The sequence below is a fragment of the Cydia fagiglandana genome, chromosome 13, assembly GCF_963556715.1.
Source record: "Cydia fagiglandana chromosome 13, ilCydFagi1.1, whole genome shotgun sequence".
Taxonomy (NCBI): Eukaryota; Metazoa; Arthropoda; class Insecta; order Lepidoptera; family Tortricidae; genus Cydia; species Cydia fagiglandana.
Window position 1 is genome coordinate 15,297,262 of NC_085944.1, and position 27,625 is coordinate 15,324,886.

The 27,625-nt window shown below is 40.1% G+C and overlaps 2 protein-coding genes across 2 annotated transcripts; both read right to left on the reverse strand.

Moving 5' to 3' along the window:
* Window positions 1–987: 987 nt before the first annotated feature.
* On the reverse strand, window positions 988–16,999 carry LOC134669900 (integumentary mucin C.1-like). Its single transcript, XM_063527516.1, has 3 exons — window positions 16,954–16,999; window positions 10,257–10,943; window positions 988–1,811 (listed from the first exon to the last, which is right to left on the reverse strand). Coding segments are annotated over exons 1-3 (1,512 nt in total). The 5' UTR covers window positions 16,955–16,999.
* LOC134669901 (integumentary mucin C.1-like) lies at window positions 16,238–27,348 on the reverse strand. The gene is made up of 4 exons (XM_063527517.1): window positions 27,288–27,348; window positions 26,780–26,920; window positions 26,390–26,617; window positions 16,238–16,803 (listed from the first exon to the last, which is right to left on the reverse strand). The coding sequence occupies exons 1-4, from the start codon at window positions 27,346–27,348 to the stop codon at window positions 16,238–16,240; spliced, it is 996 nt and encodes a 331-aa protein (XP_063383587.1).
* Between the last annotated feature and the right edge of the window lie 277 nt (window positions 27,349–27,625).

A 27,625-nucleotide genomic window follows, 5' to 3' on the forward strand; every position in this document is an offset into this window, starting at 1 on the left:
GTGGTTCGCGGTAGGCACTCAGGTTCGAATCCCGGTTATGTATGATAGATTTAAAAAAAATTGAATGCTATTATTATTAAATCTAAAATCAACGCCATGGTTCCTAAGAACAGATTTCGCTATCTCTCATAGTTTCTGACTTCTCCCTACTGACCCATTTGGATTGATCACCCTGTATACGGCGCGCGCTTGGCCCCCACGGGCCCACGGCCCCAACGTTTCGACCAATATTTCCGGTGTTATGCTTATGGCTCCTCTACACGATGGGCCAACGCCGTACAACGTAGAATGAGATAGCAATATCACTTGCTCCCTCTAACGCACAAATGCGTCCCTTGGAGTGGCCGGCGTTGGCCCACCGTGTAGAGGAGCCATTAGATTAGAGGTCTTGAATTCGCGAAAAAGTTTGACTGGATGAAGGCATGAATGACATTTTGGATATGGGTCATTAATTCCTTCTTTCTTGTGATTTTGGTGTTGGAAGATAAAGAATTAAATAATTTGATTCAAATGAAACTATATCATTATGATATTTTTAACAGGTAAGTACCGTATAACGGGGTGAGTAGGTTTCGCGGGGAGAGGTGGGTTATGCATGGGGAGAGAAGGTTTGAGAGGGGGGTGAGAAGGGATTTTAAGGCTACTGCTACAAAAATAATGTATTCCGAGTTAAAATGGAGCTATAGTAATACGCATAATAAAAAAAAAACGATCCAACAATCTTCCAAAATCATCTTTGTATGGAAACCCCTCTCACCCCAATTACGAGGCACTACGGGGTGAGGTGGGCTTTCCACTTTATCGTCAACGTTATGAAATGGAACTACCCAAAATAAAATAAAAACTAAAATACAAACGTCCGGAACGCTTATTATAATACACCATTCAGTTTTCATATGTAAAAATAAAATGTTATCGAGGTTTGAATTTCAGTTTTGACCCTACTCACCCCATTTTACGGTACATCAGGATTTTATTAGCTTTACTTCATCCATTTATAGCGTTAGAGATTTCACCCGTTGTAGTTGTCACTGTTGTTGTTGTTGATCTTCTTATCCCACGTTTTGTTGTTGTTATTGGTGTTGTTGTGGTTGGTTTTGTTGTTGTTGGGTTCATTGTTGTTGGTTTTGTTGTTGTTGTTGGCGTAGTGGTTGTTGTCGGCGTGGTGGTTGTTGTTGGCGTAGTGGTTGTTGTCGGCGTGGTGGTTGTTGTTGGCGTAGTGGTTGTTGTCGGCGTGGTGGTTGTTGTTGGCGTAGTGGTTGATGTTGGCGTAGTGGTTGTCGTTGTAGTGGTCGGTGTTGTTGTTGTTGGCGTTGTGGTTGGTGTTGTTGTGGTCGGTGTTGTTGTTGTTGTTGTTGGGGTGGTGGTCGGTGTTGTTGTTGGTTCTGTTGTTGTAGGCGTCGTGGCTGATGTTGTTATTGTTGTTGGTGACGTGGTAGGTGTTGTGGTTGGAGTTGTTGTTGTTGTTGTAGTCGTTGTTGTTGTTTCGGGAGTGGTTGTTTGTACTTTACTTGTAGGTTCCTTAGTTGTTGGTTTTTTAGTGGTAATGGCGCGAGTAGTAGTACGCTGAGTTCTACGTTTTGATGCTCTCAATCGTCGTTTTGTAAATTCCAACGGTTGTTTTGTAGATGAATTATTTGGTCTTTTTAGAATTCTTTTGAGGATACTCTCGGGGATCCAGTGTCCAGGAAACTCGGATTCTATAGGGTTCGAGATGAACACCAGAGGGTCGTTTTTTATGCCCCGGTGGATGGGCGCCGCACCGGCGCTTGCGACCGCGGTGGATATTGCAAGTAGAACGTTGGGAAACACTGCAACATACGATTTCTGAATAAACTAGAGTACCTACTTAAAAGAAAATTGATTCATCATTGCCTTTATTTACCGAGAACGTGTTACACATTCCGACTCGTGTCTATATTATTGTGTCAAGCATATACGTATAATCAAAAACCGGCCAATGAAGTACATATTAATTTTATTCTTCTGCTGTTATTATAGCGGCAACAAAAATTTTCAACTCTGAAAATTTCAACTGTCTATTAGCTATCACGGTTCATGAGATACAGCCTGGTGACACACAAACAGATAGACTGACGGACAGTGGAGTTTTAGTAATAGGGTTCCGGTTTGCCCTTTGGGTATCGAACCTTAAAATTTGATCTTAAAAGATTCAGGTATTCAATCTAAATAAAAACTAATTTTAACATAATTTAAATCAAAGCTACAATGTTAGAGTTTTGTATATTTTCTGTATTTTATTTTTCAATGATATATCAAAACTTGGTATTTTTTATGTCATCTACCTGATTGATAGTTAATTATTTGAAAGTTATAAAAATCTACTTCTTTTCAGAATCAGGCTGACGAAAATCAGTGTTGGCCTGCCTAAACCAATTCATGAAGAATGTATGAGATTCAGTTCTTCCAAGGTCACTTCCCCTTATGCTAATACTGATCAAAACTGCGTCCCAATGCGTCTGTTTTTTGCTTTTTTCTAACACGATGAAAGAAATTAATACAGGATATAATAAAATAATGAGTACCTACATACTTACTTTTTGGTTTTTGTTGCAGTTTTTCCTAATTACAAGCGAGTAGTTTTACTGTCCACGTAAAAATTGCGCCATGATTCATGAGTATTTTAAAGCCTAATTACCTTACTAAATTGAGCGAAACTTAAGGAAATATCGTAAATGCCCGGCAAAAGCAGCGTTAATCAATTAAGGTATATTGGAATAAGTGCGAATCATTGAGTTATCTACTTTATACACTATACAGTACCGTCTTTACCATCAGGGCACACGGGGCCCGTGCCCAGGGCCCCCATCCTCAGGGGGCCCCAAAGGACAGACAGTAACAGTATATTTGATTACTTACCCATAATAAACCACCACCTATTCGGAAATGAGCTTTTTCTTCCCTGCTAGGAGGGATCAAAGTGGCACTTGTCCTCCCTGCTAGGAGGGATCAAAGTAACACTTTTCTGTTCAAGCACCCTATTTTTACATATTTTTGTACATTATTTTTTTAGCTTAAATAATCCGTTTAAGCATCAGATTGTGTCAACACTAAGATTTTTTTTATTTTCCTCATAGTTGATGTGAAAAGCAGTATGTGTCACACGGTATCAAAATTATTTCGTCTTGGGCGTTAACACTTGAATCCCACATTACGCTCAGGATTCTACTTTAGAATCCCTTACTACGTTCGGGATTCTATTGTAGAATCCATCGCTTCATTCAGGATTCAATGTACTCCCTTGACGGAAATATATCATTTTGATCCCTTGTAATTGTAACACAAACTACTATACTCATAATGAATAGAAGATCATAGTAGAAAAATGTTAGTCTAATTCGCTTTCTTTAATTTCCACAAGGGCCACTAATTCTTATACAAGGTGTCCAGAAAGGGTATCGGGTATTTGTTTTAGCGCCATATTCGAAACGGGGCCACGAAAGGGAGCGGGGAGGGGTTCGTGGCGTGCGCCATTTAGTGGAGTTTTAGCCACGATGGAACAGTACTCGGGGACGCATCGCGCATTTTGCGTACGAGCGTATTATCGTAACGGTGATTCAATAGTGACTGCTCAACGTCTGTATTGTGCGGAATATCGTACACGCCACGCGCCAAGTGACGAAATGGATCAGGATGTTCGAGAATACAGTTTTGAATTTTAATCGTCGCACCTGTATTCTCGAACATCCTGATCCGTTTCCTAATGCTATCGTCACTTGGCGCGTGGCGTGTATGATATTCCGCACGATACAGACGTTGAGCAGTCACTATTGAATCACCGTTACGATAATACGCTCGTACGCAAAATGCGCGATGCGTCCCCGAGTACTGTTCCATCGTGGCTAAAACTCCACTAAATGGTGCACGCCACGAACCCCTCCCCGCTCCCTTTCGTGGCCCCGTTTCGAATATGGCGCTAAAACAAATACCCGATACCCTTTCTGGACACCTTGTATACCTACCCATGGGCCCCAGCATAGTTTAAGACAGCCCTGACTTTCAATTTCTATTTCTTTATTTTTCAATTTAGGCATTAACATAATGCACCTATGAAGGTCAAAAAAGTACATTTGTAAAAACTCAATTTAAATTAAACATCAAATACATAATTAAAAACACATTGCATAATTGGTATACATAGGACCAAATAAAATTAATAGTTATTTGTTTTACAAGGGGGCAAAGTTGTTGTTTAACCGCTCGTGCTGAAATTGATACCCGAGCAAGCGAAAGATTCCAAAATTGAACCACGAGCGTAGCGAGTCTTGAGCGTTGCGAGGGTTTCAAAGCACGAGGGTTAAACAAAATTTGCCCCTGAGTGAAACACAAAATTTTTCACTACACCAACCCGAAGCAAATATTAAATGTAAAATATCAAACAAGATGAAACCAAATGAAATCCAGATGAATGTTATTAAATATTTATCATCCAAAATCATCATTTAAAAGTCAATTCTACCAGCAAACATAAGAAAACAACTCAAAATTTGCATTTGATTACTTTGCCTCACATGCGATAAAATGCAACTTTGCTATCAGTTTTTGAAATGCAAAGTAAGCCTTTCCGAGCTGGTGTGGTGAAAATAATTATATTGGTTTAGTGTGAATCCGAACCGTACCTTCAGTTTTGCGTGTTATGAAACTAAACACGTAAATAAATAGTATGTAAGGGATGAGAGGCACTTATTTCGGTGGAGGTAGTTTGAAACTTTGAACTCTAACGCAGTGAGAGCGAGACGGAAATAGTGCCACTACTTTGGAATACGAGGAAACTAAAATACATATTAACAAATCAAAATAGGTATGTATTTTAGTTTCCTCGTATTCGAAATAATATTAAAAAACATGACTAAGTAAGTATAAACTTTAATTTAGTAAGCATTATTTACTAAGTGTAAGGGCTTTTACTAAGTATTATTAAATTTGCTAAAGCGAGTGCGATCTTGTTTTCGGGGTTGGAAAACGAAGGAATGAAAAATTTAATTCTATTGAAACTATATCATTATGATAGGTCATAGACTAGGAATCCCCTAGACGGAGTTTAGAGCAATTATTTCATGCAACCGATGCTGCCAAAAATGCGGGGGTGCGCGGGACGAGGTGAGCGAAGTCCCGTGCCGTGATTGGTCCGTTCAAATGACGAACGAGTTCACGGACGTCACACAAAGACACTTTCGACTCGAACATGGAGTAAATTTACCGTATGCGTGGCAGCGGGGGTAGCGCGACTATGCTCAGTCTAGAGGATGTTTTGTCTGTGTGATAGGTATATCAGGTTTTTATTAGCTTTATCCATTTACAGAGTTAGAATTAGTACCACTTTCGGGTACAGTTGTTGTTGTCGATCTTCTATGTTTTGTTGTTGTTGGGTTTGTTGTTGTTGTTGGTTTTGTTGTTGTTGTCGTTGTTGTAGTTGTCGTTTTTGGTGGTTTTGTTGTTGTTGTTGTCGTTGTAGTTGTTGTCGTCGTTGGTATTGTTGTCGTCGTTGGTGTTGTTGTCGTCGTTGGTGTTGTTGTTGTCGTTGGTGTTGTTGTTGTCGTTGTTGTCGTCGTTGGCGTCGTTGTTGTTGGGTTTGTTGTTGTTGTTGTTGTTGTTGTTGGTTCTGTTGTTGTAGTTGGTTCCGTTGTTGTTGTTGTTGCTGGTTCTGTTGTTGTTGGCGGTGTGGCTGGTGTTGTTGTCGTTGTTGGTGACGTGGTTGTTGTTGTTGTGGTTGGAGTTGTTGTTGGTGTTGTAGTTGTTGTTGTTGGGGTTGGTTTTGGCGTTGTTGTTTGAATTTCAGTTGTAGTTGTTGATTTTTTAGTTCTCGGTCGGATAGATTTACTGGCCCTCAATCGGTCTTTTGTAGCCTTCAACGGTTCTTTTGTAGATGGGTTATTTGGCCTATTTAAAATTCTTTTGAGGATACTCTCGGGGATCCAATGTCCAGGAAACTCGGATTCTATAGGGTTCGAGATGAACACTAGAGGGTCGTTTTTTATGCCCCGGTGTATGGGCGCCGCACCGGCGCTTGCGACCGCGGTGGTTATTGCAAGTAGCACATGCGGAAACACTGCAACAAACGATTTCTGGATAAACTAAAATAATAAATACACACTGAAATTACGACTTATTGAAGTTATTGAGTCAAGCAACAATTATAAAAAAAAATTGAGATTCAAAATAGTTTCTTTAGTTCTGTTTTCCGGGGAGACAGTAGGCTTAGCACGAGTGCATTGCGACGGTATCTCGCTCGCAAGATGGACTGCTGGTTTTTTCTAACTGTATTAATAATAATTTTTAAGAAAAAAAAACCGACATCTATGGGGCCCGGTGAAAGATTTTATGGTAGATGGTGCACTATGTAGAAAAGGAGGTAAAACCAGTACTTTCTAGTAGCATTTCTGGAAGAGATCCCATTCAGGGATAAGATCGCCTTTGCTGTATTTAATTGACTCTGTAACTGTGTTTCTCGTGTTTATATTTCTATGTACAATAAAGTAAATACATACATACATACATACATTTCGTTTCCGTAAGGGTCGTAGTTCTAGCCTAACCTAACCCACTTTTGTTCGGTTCTGTGAGGATCGCAGTTCAAACCTAACCTAACCCACTTAACGGCGCATGCGGTGCGGTGTACGGGAGTTTGAGCGGGAGGGGTTTGGCATCATCATACCCACATTTTATGGTAGGTAATCATAGTGGTTTATTTAGTTTAGGTATCATAGTGGTTTTCCGGGTCAAGGTCCGGGTCTCTGAGTGAGAGTCCGGGTCCGAGTCCCGGTCCGAGTCCGGGTCCGGGTCCGAGTCCGGGTCCGAGTCCGGGTCCGAGTCCGGGTCCGAGTCCGGGTCCGAGTCCGGGTCCGAGTCCGGGTCCGAGTCCGAGTCCGAGTCCGGGTCCGAACCGGATCCGGGTATGAGTCCGGGTCCCAGTCCAAGTCAAAATCGAAATTCGAAATCACCAAACATGTACTATGCGTCGTTGAAGAGTTCTGTTCTGATCATCATCAGCAGTTCCACTTCATCAAATGCGACAGTTTTTAATGTACATGCTTGATTTTATGATGAAAATACAAAAAATTCTATACGTATGCCTTTAAGAGTTGAGGAGTTCCCTCGATTCCTTATGGATCCCATCATCAGAACTCGAGCTTGACAGAAATGTGGCTTAAAAACTAAACTTGCTTAACAAACATAACGAAGAGGACAAATCGCCAAACGTGAACTATGCGTCGTTGAAGAGTTCCGTTCTGATCATCATCAGCAGTTCCACTTCATCAAATGCGACAGTTTTTAATGAAAATGCTTGATTTTCTGATGAAAGTACAAAAATCTCTATACGCATGCCTTTAAAATTTGAGGAGTTCCCTCGATTTCTCATGGATCCCATCATCAGAACTCAAGCTTGACAAAATTGTGGCTTAAAAACTTAACTTGCTTAACAAACATAACGAAGAGGACAAAGGTGAACTATGCGTCGTTGAAGAGTTCCGTTCTGATCATCATCAGCAGTTCCACTTCATCAAATGTCACGATTTTGAATGTATATGTTTGATTTGTTGATAAAAACACAAAAATCACCATATGTATACCTTTAAGATTTGAGGAGTTCCGTCGATTCCTCATAGATCCCATCATCAGAACTGGATTTTGACAAAAACGGGACCAATCTGTATGCATATACATACAACCAAAAAAATAATTTTCAAAATCGGTCCAGTAATGACGGAGATATGGAGTAACAAACATAAAAAATAAAAAAAAATAAAAAAAAATAAAAGTAAAAAAAAACATACAACCGAATTGATAACCTCCTCCTTTGGGATTTGGAAGTCGGTTAGAAAGGGACGGGTAGTCAGTCTCGCGCGCGAAATACTGTCGTATCGAACTCGCGCTGAATTTACAATTCTGTATTACGATGATTCAATTTATCATCGATGACGATACTACACTGCAGTGTAGGTACAATGTACATATTGTATATGTACTTACGAAATTAAATTACCATCGGCTTTCCGATTACACACCACATTCTACACTTTCTACAGTTCTAGACGAATGTAGAAACCGAATATAATTCGTAAGTCGTAACAGATTTTTTGATGTCCGGTCGTAGCTGCTAAACGGTATCAGCCGGGTTAGCCAAGGTGACAATCGCTATTGCTACGACAACAAAACGCTTTGTGTCTCTCTATCACTCTTTCACTTCTTAGTATGACAGTGACAGTTTCGATCGCTACGGAGCGTAAGCGATTGGCATGTTGGCTACGCGGCACTCGGCAGTACTATTATTTATTTTTTGACGGTGCTTACGTATTTCTTTACAAAACTGTAACAGTTGGTAATAGGTAGGTACAGCGGATCCATCTATTTGTTAAAATGTCCCTTTTTTACAGAAAAGCATAGAGGTGCAAAAAATAAACATGAGCACCATTTCCTCAACCAATTCTCACAACCATATTAGGGACTTTTGGACGGTTATTCTTATACATATCTGTATTTGCTCTCTACTGAGGGTTCGTAAGAACTATTATATAATCTGTGCTGAGGTCCACAGTGACACAGATTATATAATACTCGTAGTTCTTGCGAACCGTGACCGTGATGCGTGAAATAAATTAATAAACGGACGTATTAAAATAAAATTACTTACTTTTCCTAATTACAAGCAAGTGTTTATACTACTTGCGAGAAAAATTAAAAATCAATACTTACCTGTGAGCACCATAATTAATCAATATTTTTAAAGATCAATTACCGTACCTAATTGAGCGAAACTTTTGGCAATATCGTAAATGCTCGTCGATAGGAGCGTCACACGTCACACGTAAGTAAATGATATGATGGGATAAGTGCGAGCATTTTGTTATACATATTATGTTTGTACTTTAGATTGGTTTAGTCTGAATCCGAACGGAACCTTTAGTTTTGCGTGTTGTGAAACTAAACCCGTGAATTAATAGTAGGTATGTAAGGGATGAAAGGCATTTATTTAGGTTCAGGTAGTTTGGAGCTCTAAACCGAGATATGTAGTGCCTTTTGCCCGAGTTAAGCACTCTACTTTTCATTTTGAATACGAGGAAACTAAAATACATGATACCGTAAAATGGGGTGAGTTGGCTGAAATTTGACTTTCAAACCTCGATAAAATTTTATTTTTACATGTGAAAACTGAACGGTGTATATAATAAGTGGTTCGGACGTTTGTATTTTAGTTTGTATTTTATTTTGGGTAGTTCCATTTCATAACTTTGACGATAAAGAGGAAAACCCACCTCACCCCGTAGTCCCTCGTATTTGGGGTGAGAGGGTTTTTCATACAAAGGTGATTTTGGAAGATTGTTGGATCGATTTTTTTTTATTATGCGTATTACTATAGCTTCATTTTAAATTGGAATACATTATTTTTGTAGCAGTAGCCTTAAAATCGCTTCTCACCCCACCCTCAAACCTACTCTTCCCATTCATAACCCACCTCTCCCCGCGAAACCTACTCACCCCGTTTTACGGTACATGATTGTGTATTGAATAAACTTTTAATAGTAGCAACTTATTTTTTGACAATTAACAATTTCAGGAATGGAAATTGTACAACGTATCAACCTGAAACTAAATTTTATTATGGATATATGTACAAAGTTTTATTTGCTTATTTTAAAACAAAAAGAAGGAAACAAAAGTTCCTGTGCCCTGTTTATCAAAAGCTTGTAACTTGTAATACAAGTGAAAGTCCCTTTTTGACAGCTTTTGTTAGAAACGGACGTCCACTTGTATTACAAGTTACTAGCTTTTGATAAATAGGGCACTGGTTGTCTTCACGATGGCAGTTTCAGGGGCCCATTTAGTGGGCGGCAAGTCATGGCCTGCCTCGGAACGGAAACGTGTATTAGCATTGTTATGGCAGGTGTCCGCGCGGACTTCTTTACAATAGCCCAGTCTCATTATCCACCCATACTCCAATCCATAGACCGGTGTATACTGTTCACTTTTACTTCAATAGTCCCAAATCGCAATGCCTGCTGCAGCCGGTTCATGGGTGTCTATTGTTGCGCCTATGAACGGGTTCCAATAGGCGTTCTACATGACATTAAAGCTCTTCAAAGGGGCTCTACGTGTTGGATCTATTATCCCCACGCTGGCCTATCAAAAGACCGTGATTGATAGGCTCGTGAAATCCAAAATGGAAATGAAATAACTATTAAAACATATTATTATTGTTTAAACATATTATATTTTAATGGGTTTTTATTAGATTTATCCATTTATATTGTTACCATTAGTATTACTCCCCATGGGGGTCGTTGTTGTGGTTGATCTTGTACGTTTTGTGGGTTTGGCTGGTTCTGTCGTTGTTGGTTCTGTCGTTGTTGTTGGTTCTGTCGTTGTTGTTGGTTCTGTTGTTGTTGTTGGTTCTGTCGTTGTTGTTGGTTCTGTCGTTGTTGTTGGTTCTGTTGTTGTTGTTGGTTCTGTTGTTGTCGTTGGTTCTGTTGTTGTCGTTGGTTCTGTTGTTGTCGTTGGTTCTGTTGTTGTCGTTGGTTCTGTTGTTGGAGTTGCGGCGGGTGTTGTTGTTGGGGATGGTATTGGCGTTGTTTCGGTAGTTTCGGGAGTGGTTGTTTGTACTTCAGTTGTAGGTTCCTTAGTTGTTGGTTTTTCAGTTGTTGTTGGAATTGTTGGAGTCGTACGCTTAACAGTTTTGGGTACAATAATAGATTTTGTTGCTCTCAATCGTTCTTTTGTAGCTTTCAACGGTTCTTTTGTAGATGGGTTATTTGGTCTATTTAAAATTCTTTTGAGGATACTCTCGGGGATCCAGTGTCCAGGAAACTCGGATTCTATAGGGTTCGAGATGAACACCAGAGGGTCGTTTTTTATGCCCCGGTGTATGGGCGCCGCACCGGCGCTTGCGACCGCGGTGGATATTGCAAGTAGCACATGCGGAAACACTGCAACAAACGATTTCTGGATAAACTAAAATAAAAAGAACTCTATACACGTCATTGGATTTATTTACCGAGAACGTGTTACACATTCCTACTCATGTCAGGACTTTACACATTGAAATTACGACTTAAGGATGACTCACGCTAGACTGGGCTGTGGCCGGACCGGGGCGGGCCGGAGCGAGCCGACACAGGGGCTGAAGAGATACCACATGAAGAGAAAAATTAAGTCTCCGGGTTGTCAGGAGGCTCCGGGACGTGACCGGCCCGGGCCCGCACCGTGCCACTCCCGGGCCCCGGTGATCACGTGATGCTTTCCATAGAAAACGAAACTCCGGAAGCTCCGGCCCGGTCACGGCCCGGTCTAGCGTGAGTCATTCTTTATTGAATCAAGCAAAAACTATAATAAAAATTTAGTCAAGCATAGATTCAAAATTGTTTCTTTAGTTCTTTTTTCCGGGGAGACAGTAGGTTTAGCACGAGTGCACCGCGATTTTTATTATTAGTCCGACAGTGACAGTTTCGATCGCTACGAAGCGTAAGCGTTTGGCATGTTAACTACACGGTAGTACTATTATTTATTCTGTGACGGTACTTACATATTTCTCAACAAAACGTTAACAGTTGGTAATAGGTAGGTCGGACCATCTACTTATTTGTTTAAATGTCCCTTTTTTACAGACATGGAAGTGCAAAAAATAAATATGAGATAATAATATATAGTAGAAACTTAGTACTTAGTTTATTATTTATTTATAAGATTGCTGCGCCCTTGCAGGGTCCATATTATGTATAGGTACCTAACCTACCTAATATTATGTAATATGTTTGCAATAAATGCTTTTGATTTTGATATGATGATCTCTTAACCACCTATTCCCAAAACCATATTAGGGACTATTGGATGGTTATAGTCGCACCAAACAAAGTCTGCAGCAGATTTGATAGCCCATACAGTGTAAGTGTTATGTAAACGTCATAATTTCATAGAAGTTTAACGTTTAAAATGACACTTGCACTGCGTGGGCTTACAAAATCGCTGCAGACTTTTTACGGCCTGACTATATTCTTATATTTACTCTCTATAGTTCGTTTTTTTTAGCATTAGAAAGAACTCCACAGAAGTAAGCGTACAGTTTTTATCAGGCTCTTTAATTGTTAGTAATTATTGAATTATCTAATGTAGCACGGTCAATACATATAATTTACTTCAAATTATTACCGCTAAAAGTACCGGATTTGGAACCACAAGCTTACTTCTGCGAAGTTCTTTCTAATGCTAAAAAAAGCGAACTATACTGAGGGTCCATCGAGTTTTAACTTTATTGTGTACCATGAGTACTATGATGCGTGAAATAAATTAATAAATGGACATACCTATTAAAATAATAAGTACTTACTTTTTGTTTTTGTTGCACCTTTTTCTAATTACAAGCAAGTGTTTATACTGCTGGAGTGAAAAATCAATACTTAGTACTAATTACAACAGTACAACACCATATAATTAAGGAATATTTTTAAAGCTTAATTACCGTACCTAATTGAGCGAAACTTTTGGCAATATCGTAAATGCTCGTCGATAAGAGTGTGGTGTGGCATGATGGTATGATGGTAAATGGTTTGATGGGGATAAATGCGAAGCCTTCAGTACCGTAAGATGGGGTGAGTAGGGATTACGAGGGCAGTTGGGTTATGAATGGGGTGAGGAGGGTTGACAGGGGGTGAGTTGGTTTTTACTAGCTACTGCTACGTTAATTATATATTCTAATAACAAATAATCCTAAATCTAATAATGCTATTATAATGTTCATAATCCCAAAGTGTCGATCCAACAATTTTCAAAACTCACCTTAGTAGGAAATCCTTCCTCACTTCAACTACGGGGTGAGCTGGGATTTCCTATTATTTCGTGTTTGTCTCTAAAGTTATGAAATGGAACTAGACATCATAAAAAAAAAAACTAAAATTCGAACGACTGGCACATTTATTATGTAATACAAAAATTAGTTTGTCATATATAAAAACTAGCTGTGCCCGCGGCTCCGCCCGCGTGGAATTCGGTTTGTGTCAGTAAGCTGCTAAATATATAAAAAATTGTAAATTACATTACGCTGTATTTTTTTATTCAAAAAATTATAACATTTATAATTTCCTGCATGATAATTTCTTAAAATAATTCTATCTTATTGTTTCATACTTTTTAGAGCGCGATTTGTAGTAGTCCGACTACGCCCAACTCTTTTAGTACCTATGAGAAAGTCGAAGTCGCCTAGCTTTGGACCGCGTGCAGTGCGCCACATACGTCGGACAATTCCCGACTCTTTTAGTATAAGGGCGCCGAAGGAGCCCGGCTTTGGAACGCATTCAGCGCGCCACATGCGTCGGGCTTAGCCCGACGCTTTGAGTACGAGGGTGCCTTCGGCTCCCAACTTTGGCAAGCGTACAGCGTGTCACGTACGTCGAGTTACGCCCGACTCTTTTAGTATGAGGGCGCCGAAGACGCCCAGCTTTGAAACGCGTACGTTACGCCCGACGCTCTGAGTATGAGGGCGCCGGAGGCGCCCGACTTTGGAATGCGTACAGCGTGTCACGTACGTCGGTCTACGCCTGACTTTTAGTATGAGGGCGCCGAAGGCGCCCTGCTTTGGAACGCGTACAGCGTGTCACGTACGTCGGTCTACGTCCGACACTGTTAGTATGAGGGTGCCGTAGGCGCCCGGCTTTGGAACGCGTACAGCGCGCCACGTACGTTGGGCTACTCCCGATGCTTTGAGTATGAGGGCGCCGAAGGCGCCCGGCTTTGGAACACGCGCAGTGTGTCCCGTACGTCGGTCTACGCCCGACTCTTTGAGTATGAGGGCGCCGAAGGCGCCCGGCTTTGGTAACCATACAGCGTGTCACGTACGTCTCTTTTAGTATGAGAAGTCGAAGTCGCCTGGCTTTGGACCGCGTGCAGCGCGCCACGTTGTTGGGCTACGCCAGATTCTTTTAGTATGAGGGCGCCGAAGGCGCCCGGCTTTGGAACGCGTACAGTGCGACACGTACGTCGGGTTAAGTCCGAAGCAGTGCCGGATTAAGATATTTTGATGCCCTAAGCATTTCTAGACCATGGTGCCCCCTCTCCCTAGGGTCATTAAGATTACATTTTTTTTGGTGAATTGAGTGAAGTTCATTGCCGCATTACAGCTGAGAATGGAAATCAGTCACATCATTTTATCTCGAAAATTGACAGTGCCGCAGCAGTAATGTTGCAACAGAATACCTAATGCTGCTGCAGTCGCCACCCGAATGTCACCTTTATCATACCTTAGAAAGTTATTATAAACGCGAGCGAAGCGAGCGAGAAAATTTTTCGATATAAAAAACGCAATTTTACTTTTAGTCCCAACCAGACGCGAATCCAGGATTTCATACAAAGAAGGGATGGGACAGTTTTCTATCAGCCTAGCTTCGCATAGGGCTCGATATTTAAGGGTTTCAGCGAGGTTGTTTTCAAGCATAAAAGATGCAAGAAAGCAGAGCTTGGAATTGACCAACTGAATTGAATTGGCGAAGTGTGAGCAAGGCAGTAGGCCCAGGTGCGAAAGAGGAAAGCTTGGATTTGGATCCACGCCCAAGTGTATTTAAATCAGAAGATCAACTTTGCCGTAAGGCAGAAGGCCTCGCATAAGATCTAACGCCGAACCACAAAAGAGTGCGTTGAAATCGAATCTATGCATGTAATCACGACTCTTCTAATGCTACCGATTGTTTCCCAAAGAATTACGCGCCTTTTTTTTGCAAATTAGCTTTTGGACAGCTAAAAAAAATCGTGTGGTAAAAGCAATGTGTGTGTCCCTAATTTTAAAATTTGTTCTACTTTTCCAACCTGGCATTTTGGTGCCCCCCATGGCCATGCCATGCATGGTGGTGGTGGTGGTGGTAATTGGTTAATCCGGCACTGGTCCGAAGGTTTGACTATGAGGGCGCCTTCGGCGCCCGGCTTTGGTAAGCGTACAGCGTGGCACGTACGTCGGGCTAAGGTTAAGGCATTCAGAAGTTAAGGTGTAATAAAGAAACTCAGATAAATAAATATATACCTACATACAAACACGAACGCTGAAAACACAATACACTCTCTCTCTCTCTTTTTTGGGTAATTAATTTACTGTCGTTTAATTTTGTTGTATATTATTAAATCGACATCATTATTCAATTAAATTTGTTGATCTCCGTACCCCCTCATCTAAACTTAGAGTTAATTTGACAAAAACCTTCCTCGGTGGCTATTCATGTCACTACGTATTAAATTCAGCGCCATCTGTTAGTTTACCAGGGTACTCAATAGTGGTAGCTCATATTTGAAAAAAGTTTGCCCCTCCTTCCTAAGTAGCGCTATAAGATTCAGGGGCAAACTTAAATCAAGCGAGTGTTGTGGCTACCCCCCCTTTTAAGGGTTGAATTTTTATAGCCTATAACCTGGCCAGAGATTTTCTCGCCAGATTAGTAAAGTTTGCATCAAAATCCGTTCAGCCGTTTTCACGTGATGCGCGTTCAAATAAACAGACAAACAGATAAACAGACAAAAATTCTAAAAACTGTTGGAACGTGTTCTGTTATCGATTCTATGTATCCCCAGCCAACTTTTTTTTAAATATCTTCCATGTACAGACTTTCGACCCTCTACAGCTTTATTATATGTATAGATAAAGCCTAGATAAGGCTTGAATGTCAGTTTTGTCCCTACTCACGCCATTTTAGAACAGAATAGAAGAATAGAAATAGAAATACTTTATTTGGTGTAAAACATAAAACTTAACCTATAATACATCTTATTCTAATATATTCTAACACCAAAATGGATGCCACTCAGCATATGCCGATGACTAAGATACTTAGTCATGGTGCTGGTTTTCAGGGCATGTACAATTTTACGGTACATGTCTTTATTATTAATGAAATATATCACAACTTACTAAAAATACGTGTTTTTATTTTTAAACGAAAAAGTGCACTCTTATTGAGACACTTTACAAGATTATAATAGACATTTTGGCTGTGGGACAATAATTTCTCCTTTCTTGTTTTCGGGGTTGGTAAATAAATTAAACAATTTAATTCAAATAAATATAAGTAATAATTAAAGCCGGCCAGAGTCTCCGTCTCTGGCGTGTCTTCGTCGGTCGGAGTAGACGCCAAGGGGACCCGCTGGACTCTCAGCTCTGGCTTGCCTTCATTGGCCAAAATGGAGATAAAATAAATATTAAAATATTTAATTCAAATGAAACTGTATCATTATCATCAGGTTTTTATTCGATTTATCCATTTACATTGTCACCAGCAGTATTAGACCCCACGGGGGTCGTTGTTGTGGTTGATCTTGTAGGTTTTGTTGGTTCTGTTGTGGTTGTGGTTGGTTCTGTCGTTGTTGTTGGTTCTGTTGTTGTAGTTGGTTCTGTTGATGTCGTTGGTTCTGCTGTTGTTGTTGGAGTTGTGGCGGGTGTTGTTGTTGGGGTTGGTATTGGCGTTGTTTCGGGAGTTTCGGGAGTGGTTGTTTGTACTTCAGTTGTAGGTTCCTTAGTTGTTGGTTTTTCAGTTGTTGTTGGAATTGTTGGAGTCGTACGCTTAACAGTTTTGGGTACAATAATAGATTTTGTTGCTCTCAATCGTTGTTTTGTAGCTTTCAACGGTTCTTTTGTAGATGGGTTATTTGGTCTATTTAAAATTCTTTTGAGGATCCTCTCGGGGATCCAGTGTCCAGGAAACTCGGATTCTATAGGGTTCGAGATGAACACCAGAGGGTCGTTTTTTATGTCCTGTTGTAAGGGGGCCGCACCGACGCTTGTGACCGCGGTGGTTATTGCAAGTAGCACATTCGGCAACACTGCAACAAAAGACTTCTGGATAAACTAAAGAAAATTGATCCATCATTTTTTTTTACCGAGAACGTCTTACATATTCCGGCTCGTGTGTTTAAACATATTATTGTGTCAAGTTCAAATTTTTGTTTTTGATGGAATAAGTAGGTACTTACTTCTTGCTTTTTGTTGCACCTTTTCCTAATTACAAGCAAGTACTTAGTTTAACTTTTTAAGTAAGAAATGTAAAATCAATTAGTAGTACTAATTACCGATAAGCGCCGTAATTAATGAATATTTGAAAGCCTAATTATGATACTAAATTGAGCGAAACTTTAGGTAACATCGTAAATGCTCGTTATCGTATACATTTTTGTTACCTACTTGCTATTATTTGTGTCATTGTTTACAAGATAATCTCAAGTGCTAAACGACATCAGTTCTGCCCTGAGGTCCTACCGCCAAAACCGAATTTGGAAAATTGCGGGGATCTTTCTCTTTTACCACAATGAAGGCGTAATAAGAATGACAGAGAAAAATGCCCGCAATTTGCGAACTTCGATTTTCGCGGTTATAGCCCAAGCCCTGACCCTTTGAGAGGATGAGAAATAAATTATTAAGTAAGTAGTGCCTACTAGTGTGTCTCAGATCACATGGAATTCGACAAACCTGTGATCTGATCTGGGCTCGGAAACCGTTTTATTTATCAACCGGGAATCGTTCATTCACCCGGGAACGAAAAGAATTCCATTTCCGTTTGCCATTACCGGTTCAAGAACTGTTCTTTTGAGATAACGGTTTAGGCCAAAATACTTCGTTCTGGAGGAACGAAATTAACCGGTTAAATTTAAAATATCGACGCAAAATAGAACGAGTAAGTACGTATCTGGTTGCTGCTGGAGCCTGCGGGCCGGATTGGAACGCTTCGCGCATTCGGCTTTATTATAAACTGGCAATGGCATCAAGAAAAAAAAACCGGGCAAGTGCGAGTCGGACTCGCGCACGAAGGGTTCCGTACCACAATGCAAAAAAAAACAAAAAAAAGCAAAAAAAAAACGGTCACCCATCCAAGTACTAACCACTCCCGACGTTGCTTAACTTTGGTCAAAAATCACGTTTGTTGTATGGGAGCCCCATTTAAATCTTTATTTTATTCTGTTTTTAGTATTTGTTGTTATAGCGGCAACAGAAATACATCATCTGTGAAAATTTCAACTGTCTAGCTATCACGGTTCGTGAGATACAGCCTGGTGACAGACGGACGGACGGACGGACGGACGGACGGACAGCGAAGTCTTAGTAATAGGGTCCCGTTTTACCCTTTGGGTACGGAACCCTAAAAATGAATACTGAATTGTGTAAAAAAATTAATAAATGTTTATAAAAATAATATTTATATTAAGTACATCGGTACTTACTGTTTGCTTTTTGTTGTACCTTTTCCTAATTACCAGCAAGTAGTTACACTACTTGCGTAAGAAATGAATAATCAATTATAGTACTATTATAGTACATACCTATGAGCACTATAATTAAGAAATATTATAATGCCTAATAAAAACTTTATATCGTAAATTGGTACCAAATGATTCCCTGCCCAATTTTTATGTACGCAATTTAACTATAGGCAACCTACATATTCAAAATGTTTATTTCATAATAAAATAACACATAAACTTAATATAAAACTAATTAAAAACTAAACTTAAATATAAATATGAACTAAATAAATAAGGGTATAAAATGAATTGCCTCTAAAGCCCGTCCCGGGCTGCCCCCGACGCAAAGGTGCCCGTCACGCTCGCAGAGTTGCCGCGTCGGATTGCGATGGATAACCTTTGCGTCAGGAAAAATTCGGAGCGGGGGCCAAGGCCCCTTTCAAGCAGGCGACGACCCAGCTCCCAGAGGAAGGACCTTCAGCGCACCAGTAGCCTGAGGTGTCGAAGTAGTCAACAACAGAGCTATGAATACAGGCAAAGTGCCAAAAATATGTATACACAACCTTAATGTACAGGCAATAAAGTACTGTATACATATTTTTGACACTTTGCCTGTATTCATAGCTCTGTTGTTGACTGTACTATTAGTTATTCTGTGGTGTCGACAGCGTGGGGGACGAATAAATACCGCTCAGCGCCGAGTATCTACATATTTGCAATATGTCAATGTGAATATTATCTAAGATAGCATTTATTTATTATCACAACTAAATATAACAGATGATACTTAGGGTTATATTTCTTACTAGCTGTGCCCGCGGCTCCGCCCGCGTGGAATTCGGTTTGTGTCAGTAAGCTGCTAAATATATAAAAAATAGTAAATTACATTACGCTGTATTTTTTTATTCAAAAAATTATAACATTTATAATTTCCTGCATGATAATTTCTTAAAATAATTCTATCTTATTGTTTCATACTTTTTAGAGCGCGATTTGTAGTAGTCCGACTACGCCCAACTCTTTTAGTACCTATGAGAAAGTCGAAGTCGCCTAGCTTTGGACCGCGTGCAGTGCGCCACATACGTCGGACAATTCCCGACTCTTTTAGTATAAGGGCGCCGAAGGAGCCCGGCTTTGGAACGCATTCAGCGCGCCACATGCGTCGGGCTTAGCCCGACGCTTTGAGTACGAGGGTGCCTTCGGCTCCCAACTTTGGCAAGCGTACAGCGTGTCACGTACGTCGAGTTACGCCCGACTCTTTTAGTATGAGGGCGCCGAAGACGCCCAGCTTTGAAACGCGTACGTTACGCCCGACGCTCTGAGTATGAGGGCGCCGGAGGCGCCCGACTTTGGAATGCGTACAGCGTGTCACGTACGTTGGTCTACGCCTGACTTTTAGTATGAGGGCGCCGAAGGCGCCCTGCTTTGGAACGCGTACAGCGTGTCACGTACGTCGGTCTACGTCCGACACTGTTAGTATGAGGGTGCCGTAGGCGCCCGGCTTTGGAACGCGTACAGCGCGCCATGTACGTTGGGCTACTCCCGATGCTTTGAGTATGAGGGCGCCGAAGGCGCCCGGCTTTGGAACACGCGCAGTGTGTCCCGTACCCCGTACGTCGGTCTACGCCCGACTCTTTGAGTATGAGGGCGCCGAAGGCGCCCGGCTTTGGTAACCATACAGCGTGTCACGTACGTCTCTTTTAGTATGAGAAGTCGAAGTCGCCTGGCTTTGGACCGCGTGCAGCGCGCCACGTTGTTGGGCTACGCCAGATTCTTTTAGTATGAGGGCGCCGAAGGCGCCCGGCTTTGGAACGCGTACAGTGCGACACGTACGTGGGCATTTCTCAGGAGGGCCATTTTTACGTGTCCGGGGCAGTAATTGATCGAATTTACTGTTCAATAAATCTGAATTAATTTAGGCATGATCTTCAGCTTATATTCTGTCTGGGACACTATCAAATTATTTATTTATTATTTATATAATACAAGAAAAAGAAATTCAAATGCCAAAAATGATGTTCGGTGGGCGTGTCCCGCACCCAGATTTTATGAAACAAAAAATTGTTACTCAAGATGGAGCATTAGATCGGAGTTATTATGGGTATTCACGCATAGGGTATTAGTTAGCTTATCATATTCTTTATATCACAATAATGTGTTTGCTCAACACATTGAAAAAAACCAAATTTACGATGTGTCCCGGGCTAGTGACTGATATCGGTGTAATTTGCAAAACATGTCAGTACCCCTTCAAAGTTGTAGACCAGGAACTCAGTGTCTCAAACATAGTATGCTTTAGTTGTGCCTTAACCGTTGAATAAAGTAGAGGTACAGTCACAGTACAATAAAGTGATTTTTTAAACGTTTCTCCGTCCTTCGCTGGGTTTGGTCCTATGTTTTTTTGAGATCGGTGGTGCAATTTACTCCGAAAGTTTTAGTGCAATTATCGTTATGTAAGTGATTAAGAAGTCATCGAAAGTACGTAAATCCACCATTATTACATCTCCTCTGTACCGTTCATGCTATTTCTGTAATTGCTAAAAAGCGATTAATTTTGATATCGCTGGTGTTGATTTCCCTGGTTTCGGTGGATTTTTTGACCACCGATATCAATAAAGTGATCACTGAATTCAAATCCTGCTTTGTAAACTAGTTTGTTGTACTAATTTATCATGTCTAAAAAGTGAAAGATACGTTGTACAAACGTAAAATTATGTTTGTAAGTAAATTATATCATAGTAGGTACACAAAATCACTAGTTCACTATGAGTAGTTTTTTAAACCAGACGTATAGACCCAATGTTTCTTTCTCTGTCTTGATATTCTTTTCCAACCAATTAAGTAAATTATGTTCGTTGTCCTCTGTATCACCAGAGGCCCTACACCTCGATACCTTTAAACATGTGAGCCATGTTAAATAAATGTAGTCAATTAGATCCCACTTCTTTTAAAATAACTTGTGTGTGTAAGTACTATGCAAGGTGAACCCAAGGGACAGGATGTACAGAACAAAGGATTAAAAATAAAATAGCATTCTAATGTCGAGATCGCTTCAAAGGCACTGAGCGTACCTACTGATCGATATTTCTAAAGGATAGCCATAGACACAAATTGAACACAGCAAATGTTTTAACAATCCTCAATGTCTTATGTTGTCAACAACTTTGTTACAATTTAGCTCAAGTGTTTGAGGGTGCTGGAGATCATAATTAATTGGTAATTGGATCTTCAAGCATTACTCGACTACGTTTTAAATTGACGGAGTTCACGCTTTTAAACTCTTTTATTAAAAAAATACTTTTTGTCCGTATTGCATCACATTGCTTTATAAGTACATTAAATATTTAATGAGCATTGAATACCACTCAAGAGTGTATTGTTTATCGGGTGCAGGTAACATAAGTTTTTTTTAGATGCGTGTGCGGTCGGATTGCGTGAAACAAACATCTTCTCCTTCATGGATATAATAATGCAATGAATAAATGATTATAATGTGCGAATTTGTGGTCGACAATGTCGACATGTCTGAAACTCGTTTCAGGACCACACATCATCCTATTATATGAGGCCAGTCATATAGTGTGGGATATCTTCTAGAGATGTTGATTTACAAGCCGTAATTTGGTTATTTTAAAATCTTGAGTCTATATCTATTAAATGTATGTAAGCTCTCGTGATCATTAGCCTTGTTACATCGCTTATCAACAAATAGGATTGAAAAATATGATTAAAATAATTATATAATTGAGATATAAAACCTAAATGTGATTTTGGTGTAAGCATTATTGAATTCGGTGACGCAAATTGATTTCAGTGCCTGCACATGATTTCGGTGTTTTTTAAATCTCAAATATCTTGAAAACTATAATGTTCTAATGGAGGCCTCCACTACCAATATTTTTTATATTAAGGGTAGATTTTAGGAAATAAACTCGCATATTATATAAGTTAAAAAAAAAATTAGGCACCGAAGTCAGGCACCGAATGTCATCTCTGAGAATCGCCCACGTCGGGTTAAGTCCGAAGCAGTGCCGGATTAAGATATTTTGATGCCCTAAGCATTTCTAGACCATGGTGCCCCCTCTCCCTAGGGTCATTAAGATTACATTTTTTTTGGTGAATTGAGTGAAGTTCATTGCCGCATTACAGCTGAGAATGGAAATCAGTCACATCATTTTATCTCGAAAATTGACAGTGCCGCAGCAGTAATGTTGCAACAGAATACCTAATGCTGCTGCAGTCGCCACCCGAATGTCACCTTTATCATACCTTAGAAAGTTATTATAAACGCGAGCGAAGCGAGCGAGAAAATTTTTCGATATAAAAAACGCAATTTTACTTTTAGTCCCAACCAGACGCGAATCCAGGATTTCATACAAAGAAGGGATGGGACAGTTTTCTATCAGCCTAGCTTCGCATAGGGCTCGATATTTAAGGGTTTCAGCGAGGTTGTTTTCAAGCATAAAGATGCAAGAAAGCAGAGCTTGGAATTGACCAACTGAATTGAATTGGCGAAGTGTGAGCAAGGCAGTAGGCCCAGGTGCGAAAGAGGAAAGCTTGGATTTGGATCCACGCCCAAGTGTATTTAAATCAGAAGATCAACTTTGCCGTAAGGCAGAAGGCCTCGCATAAGATCTAACGCCGAACCACAAAAGAGTGCGTTGAAATCGAATCTATGCATGTAATCACGACTCTTCTAATGCTACCGATTGTTTCCCAAAGAATTACGCGCCTTTTTTTTGCAAATTAGCTTTTGGACAGCTAAAAAAAATCGTGTGGTAAAAGCAATGTGTCTGTCCCTAATTTTAAAATTTGTTCTACTTTTCCAACCTGGCATTTTGGTGCCCCCCATGGCCATGCCATGCATGGTGGTGGTGGTGGTGGTAATTGGTTAATCCGGCACTGGTCCGAAGGTTTGACTATGAGGGCGCCTTCGGCGCCCGGCTTTGGTAAGCGTACAGCGTGGCACGTACGTCGGGCTAAGGTTAAGGCATTCAGAAGTTAAGGTGTAATAAAGAAACTCAGATAAATAAATATATACCTACATACAAATACGAACGCTGAAAACACAATACACTCTCTCTCTCTCTTTTTTGGGTAGTTGTGAAAAAGATGTCACTGTGCAATGAGGGGTAATTAATTTACTGTCGTTTAATTTTGTTGTATATTATTAAATCGACATAATTATTCAATTAAATTTGTTGATCTCCGTACCCCCTCATCTAAACTTAGAGTTAATTTGACAAAAACCTTCCTCGGTGGCTATTCATGTCACTACGTATTAAATTCAGCGCCATCTGTTAGTTTACCAATAGTGGTAGCTCATATTTGAAAAAAGTTTGCCCCTCCTTCCTAAGTAGCGCTATAAGATTCAGGGGCAAACTTAAATCAAGCGAGTGTTGTGGCTACCCCCCCTTTTAAGGGTTGAATTTTTATAGCCTATAACCTGGCCAGAGATTTTCTCGCCAGATTAGTAAAGTTTGCATCAAAATCCGTTCAGCCGTTTTCACGTGATGCGCGTTCAAATAAACAGACAAACAGACAAAAATTCTAAAAACTGTTGGAACGTGTTCTGTTATCGATTCTAAGTATCCCCAGCCAACTTTTTTTTAAATATCTTCCATGTACAGACTTTCGACCCTCTACAGCTTTATTATATGTATAGATAGATAGATAGATAGATTCAACTGTTTGCAGTGACAAGGTCCTAAAACAAAATCTAAATAAAATAAGAATATAAACCGTTTATAAACCTTTTTAACCGACTTCCAAATCTCAAAGAAGGAGGTTATCAATTCGGTTGTATGTTTTTTTTATTTTTTTTATGTTTGTTACTCTATATCTCCGTCATTACTAGATCGATTTTGAAAATTCTTTTTTTGATTGAATGTATACTCATACAGATTGGTCCCGTTTTTGTCAAAACCCAGTTCTGATGATGGGATCCATGAGGAATCGAGGGAACTCCTCAAATCTTAAAGGCATACATATAGTGATTTTTGGGTTTTTATCAACAAATCAAGCATATACACCCAAAAAAGTGACATTTGATGAAGTGGAACTGCTGATGATGATCAGAACGGAACTCTTTAATGACGCATAGTTCACGGTTGGCGATTTGTCCTCTTCGTTATGTTTGTTAAGCAAGTTAAGTTTTTAAGCCACATTTTTGTCAAGCTCGAGTTCTGATGATGGGATCCATGAGGAATCAAGGGAACTCCTCAAATCTTATAGGCATGCGTATAGAGATTTTTGTATTTACATCAGAAAATCAAGCATTTTCATTAAAAACTGTTGCATTTGATGAAGTGGAACTGCTGATGATGATCAGAACGGAACTCTTCAACGACGCATAGTTCACGGTTGGCGATTTGTCCTCTTCGTTATGTTTGTTAAGCAAGTTAAGTTTTTAAGCCACATTTTTGTCAAGCTCGAGTTCTGATGATGGGATCCATGAGGAATCAAGGGAACTCCTCAAATCTTATAGGCATGCGTATAGAGATTTTTGTATTTACATCAGAAAATCAAACATTTTCATTAAAAACTGTTGCATTTGATGAAGTGGAACTGCTGATGATGATCAGAACAGAACTCTTCAACGACGCATAGTTCACGGTTGGCGATTTGTCCTCGTCGTTATGTTTGTTAAGCAAGTTAAGTTTTTAAGCCACATTTTTGTCAAGCTCGAGTTCTGATGGTGGGATCCATGAGGAATCAAGGGAACTCCTCAAATCTTAAAGGCATGCGTATAGAGATTTTTGTATTTACATCAGAAAATCAAGCATTTTCATTAAAAACTGTTGCATTTGATGAAGTGGAACTGCTGATGATGATCAGAACAGAACTCTTACGACGCATAGTTCACGTTTGGCGATTTTTCCTTTTCGTTATGTTCGTTAAGCAAGTTAAATTTTTAAGCCACATTTTTGTCAAGCTCGAGTTCTGATGATGGGATTCATAAGGAATCGAGGGAACTCCTCAAATATTAAAGGTATAGATTTTTTTTTGTATTTTCATCATAAAATCAAGCATTCACATTAAAAACTGTCGCATTTGATGAAGTGGAACTGCTGATGATGACCAGAACAGAACTCTTCAATAACGCATGTTACACGTTTGGTGATTAAGAATTTCGATTTTGACTTGGACTGGGACCCGGACTCGGACTCATACCCGGATGCGGTTCGGACCCGGACCTGGACTCGGATCCGGTTTCGGACCCGGACTCGGAACCGGACTCGGACCCGGACTCGGATCCGGACTCGGACCCGGTCTCGGACCCGGACACGGACCCGGACTCGGACCCAGACTCGGACCCGGACCTTGACCCTGAAAACCACTATTATACCTTAACTAAATAAACAACTATGATTACCTACCATAACATTAATGTAGGTATAAAGTACGATGATGCCAATCTTACTAGCCCCTCCCGCTTAAACCCCCGTACACCGCACGGCATGCGGCATTAAGTGGGTTAGGTTAGGTTTGAACTGCGATCCTCACAGAACCGAACAAGGATTAGGTTAGGTTAGAACTGCGAGCCTTACAGAAACGAAATGCTACTTGAAAAGTGGGTTTGATTAGGTTCGAACTGCGATCCCCACAGAACCGAACTGCTATCTGAGGAGTGGGTTAGGTTAGGCTAGAACTACGACCGTCATGGCTTCTCTTCACGATGGGTCAACGCCGGCCACTCCAAGGGACGCATTTATGCGTTAGAGGGAGCAAGTGATATTGCTATCTCATTCTACCGCATGGCTGCGTCCCTTGGAGTGGCCGGCGTTGGCCCATCCTGTAGATGTAGAGGAGCCATTATACAGAAGCGAAATGCTAGTAGAAAAGTGGGTGGTTTTACCTCCTTTTCTACATAGTGTACCATCTACAATAATCTTTCATCGGCTCCCATGGAAGTCGGTTTTTTTTTTCTTAAAAATTATTACAATAGAAGAACAGAATACGTCACAGTGCTTGTAGACTTTGTGGTAGTAGCTTTATTGGGAGTCTTTTTAGTTATATCTGTATAAAGTGTTTTGTTACAGAAAGGTTAAAGGTTAAGGTTAGGTATAATATTATCATCCGTTAACACCATTTGCCGGGCTTCCGGGATATTCATCTTTGTTTGGTTTTGTCTTAGTGCGTGTGCGTTTAGGATCTACGGTCGTGGTAGGACCTGTATTGAGAGTATTTTCATGTCTCGTTGCCTTATTTGTAGTTTCAGGGCTTCTTACTTCATAAGCCGTTGTTTCTTCAGGCCTTTTAGTTTTCTCTGCATTAGTTATAGTGTTTGTTACTTCATTAGTGGTTGCTTCTTTAGTAGTAGCTTTGGTAACAGTTTTAGGCGTTTTAGGTTTAATTACTCTCTCAGTAGGCCTTATTTTAGTGTTTGATTTAACAGATTCTGTAGTAAAATAATAGTGATACGTTTTGGTTGTTTTAGGCACAGTCTCAGTATGCACTATCTTAGTGGTAATTACTTCATCGAGCTCAACGTGATTTGCTGTTCTTGTTGCCCTTGGAAACTTCGGTTTCATTTGTTTGTTAAGAATTTTTTTTACAATACTCAGTGGCATCCAGTGGCTTGGGAAGTGAGCTTCTATAGGGTTCGATATGAATATTAATGGATCGTTATCTATGGATGGATTAAGCGGGATGGTGTTTGTGGTTACGATCACCGAGAATATAACCACGATGATTGTTAACACTGAAACAAAAATCATAATTATTCACTTATTAATAGATTAGTAGTCCACACTGAAGGCGGCACATGGACTTTCATAAATATTTCAAGTCTAAACTACTTCACTATTTTAAAATTCACAACATTTATCACAATCGAAATAGGGCGAACCTCTAATTCTCTAGAACAGTCCTGAAATTTGGTATATAATGAATTAATTAAGTATGCAAAAATGCCATTCGTAAAGTAGGTATGCACTTTTGCTGCTGAGTGTATAACGTCTTTACAAATTTTAAGGGGTAAGGGGGGTTACTTGCAAAAACCAAATGAAACTAAAAGATTTTACCTAATACTTATTTAAAAAAAAGTTTGGATATGATGTTTAACTTACTGTTTTTCTCTTTGCAGTTGACCCCAGTGTCTTCTGCATCAGAAATGAAATAATTAGGCATTGCCCAATTAGTGGAAAGCGGAAAATTGCAATAATTTCAAGTTCCGAACTGTCGTCGTGCAAGCGAGCTGACTTAGTGCCAATAATGTAAAATATCGTTGATTTAATACAATTATTAAGTACTTTAATTTGAATGTATTTTTTTCCCGACTTAAGGCCGAGCCACACCGGCTTGCGTGTGCGTGACGTGCGCGTGTGCGTGCGCTAAAATGTTAGAGCCGCACACGCACACGTCACGCAAGCGGTGTGCCATCTCTCATAAGGATCTGTATACTACA

Bases quoted from the DNA above. Each gene is read 5' to 3' on its own strand.
- LOC134669900 (XM_063527516.1), bottom strand. The intron at 1,812-10,256 runs AAATCTAATAAA...CGTATGTTGCAG, and splicing joins TGGTAACAATATAAATGGAT to TGTTTCCCAACGTTCTACTT.
- LOC134669901 (XM_063527517.1), bottom strand. From the start codon at position 27,348: ATGCCTAATTATTTCATTTCTGATGCAGAAGACACTGGGGTCAACTGC. The intron at 26,921-27,287 runs GTAAGTTAAACA...TTTTTGTTTCAG, and splicing joins CAACTGCAAAGAGAAAAACA to TGTTAACAATCATCGTGGTT. The intron at 26,618-26,779 runs GTATTGTAAAAA...ATTTTACTACAG, and splicing joins AAGCCACTGGATGCCACTGA to AATCTGTTAAATCAAACACT.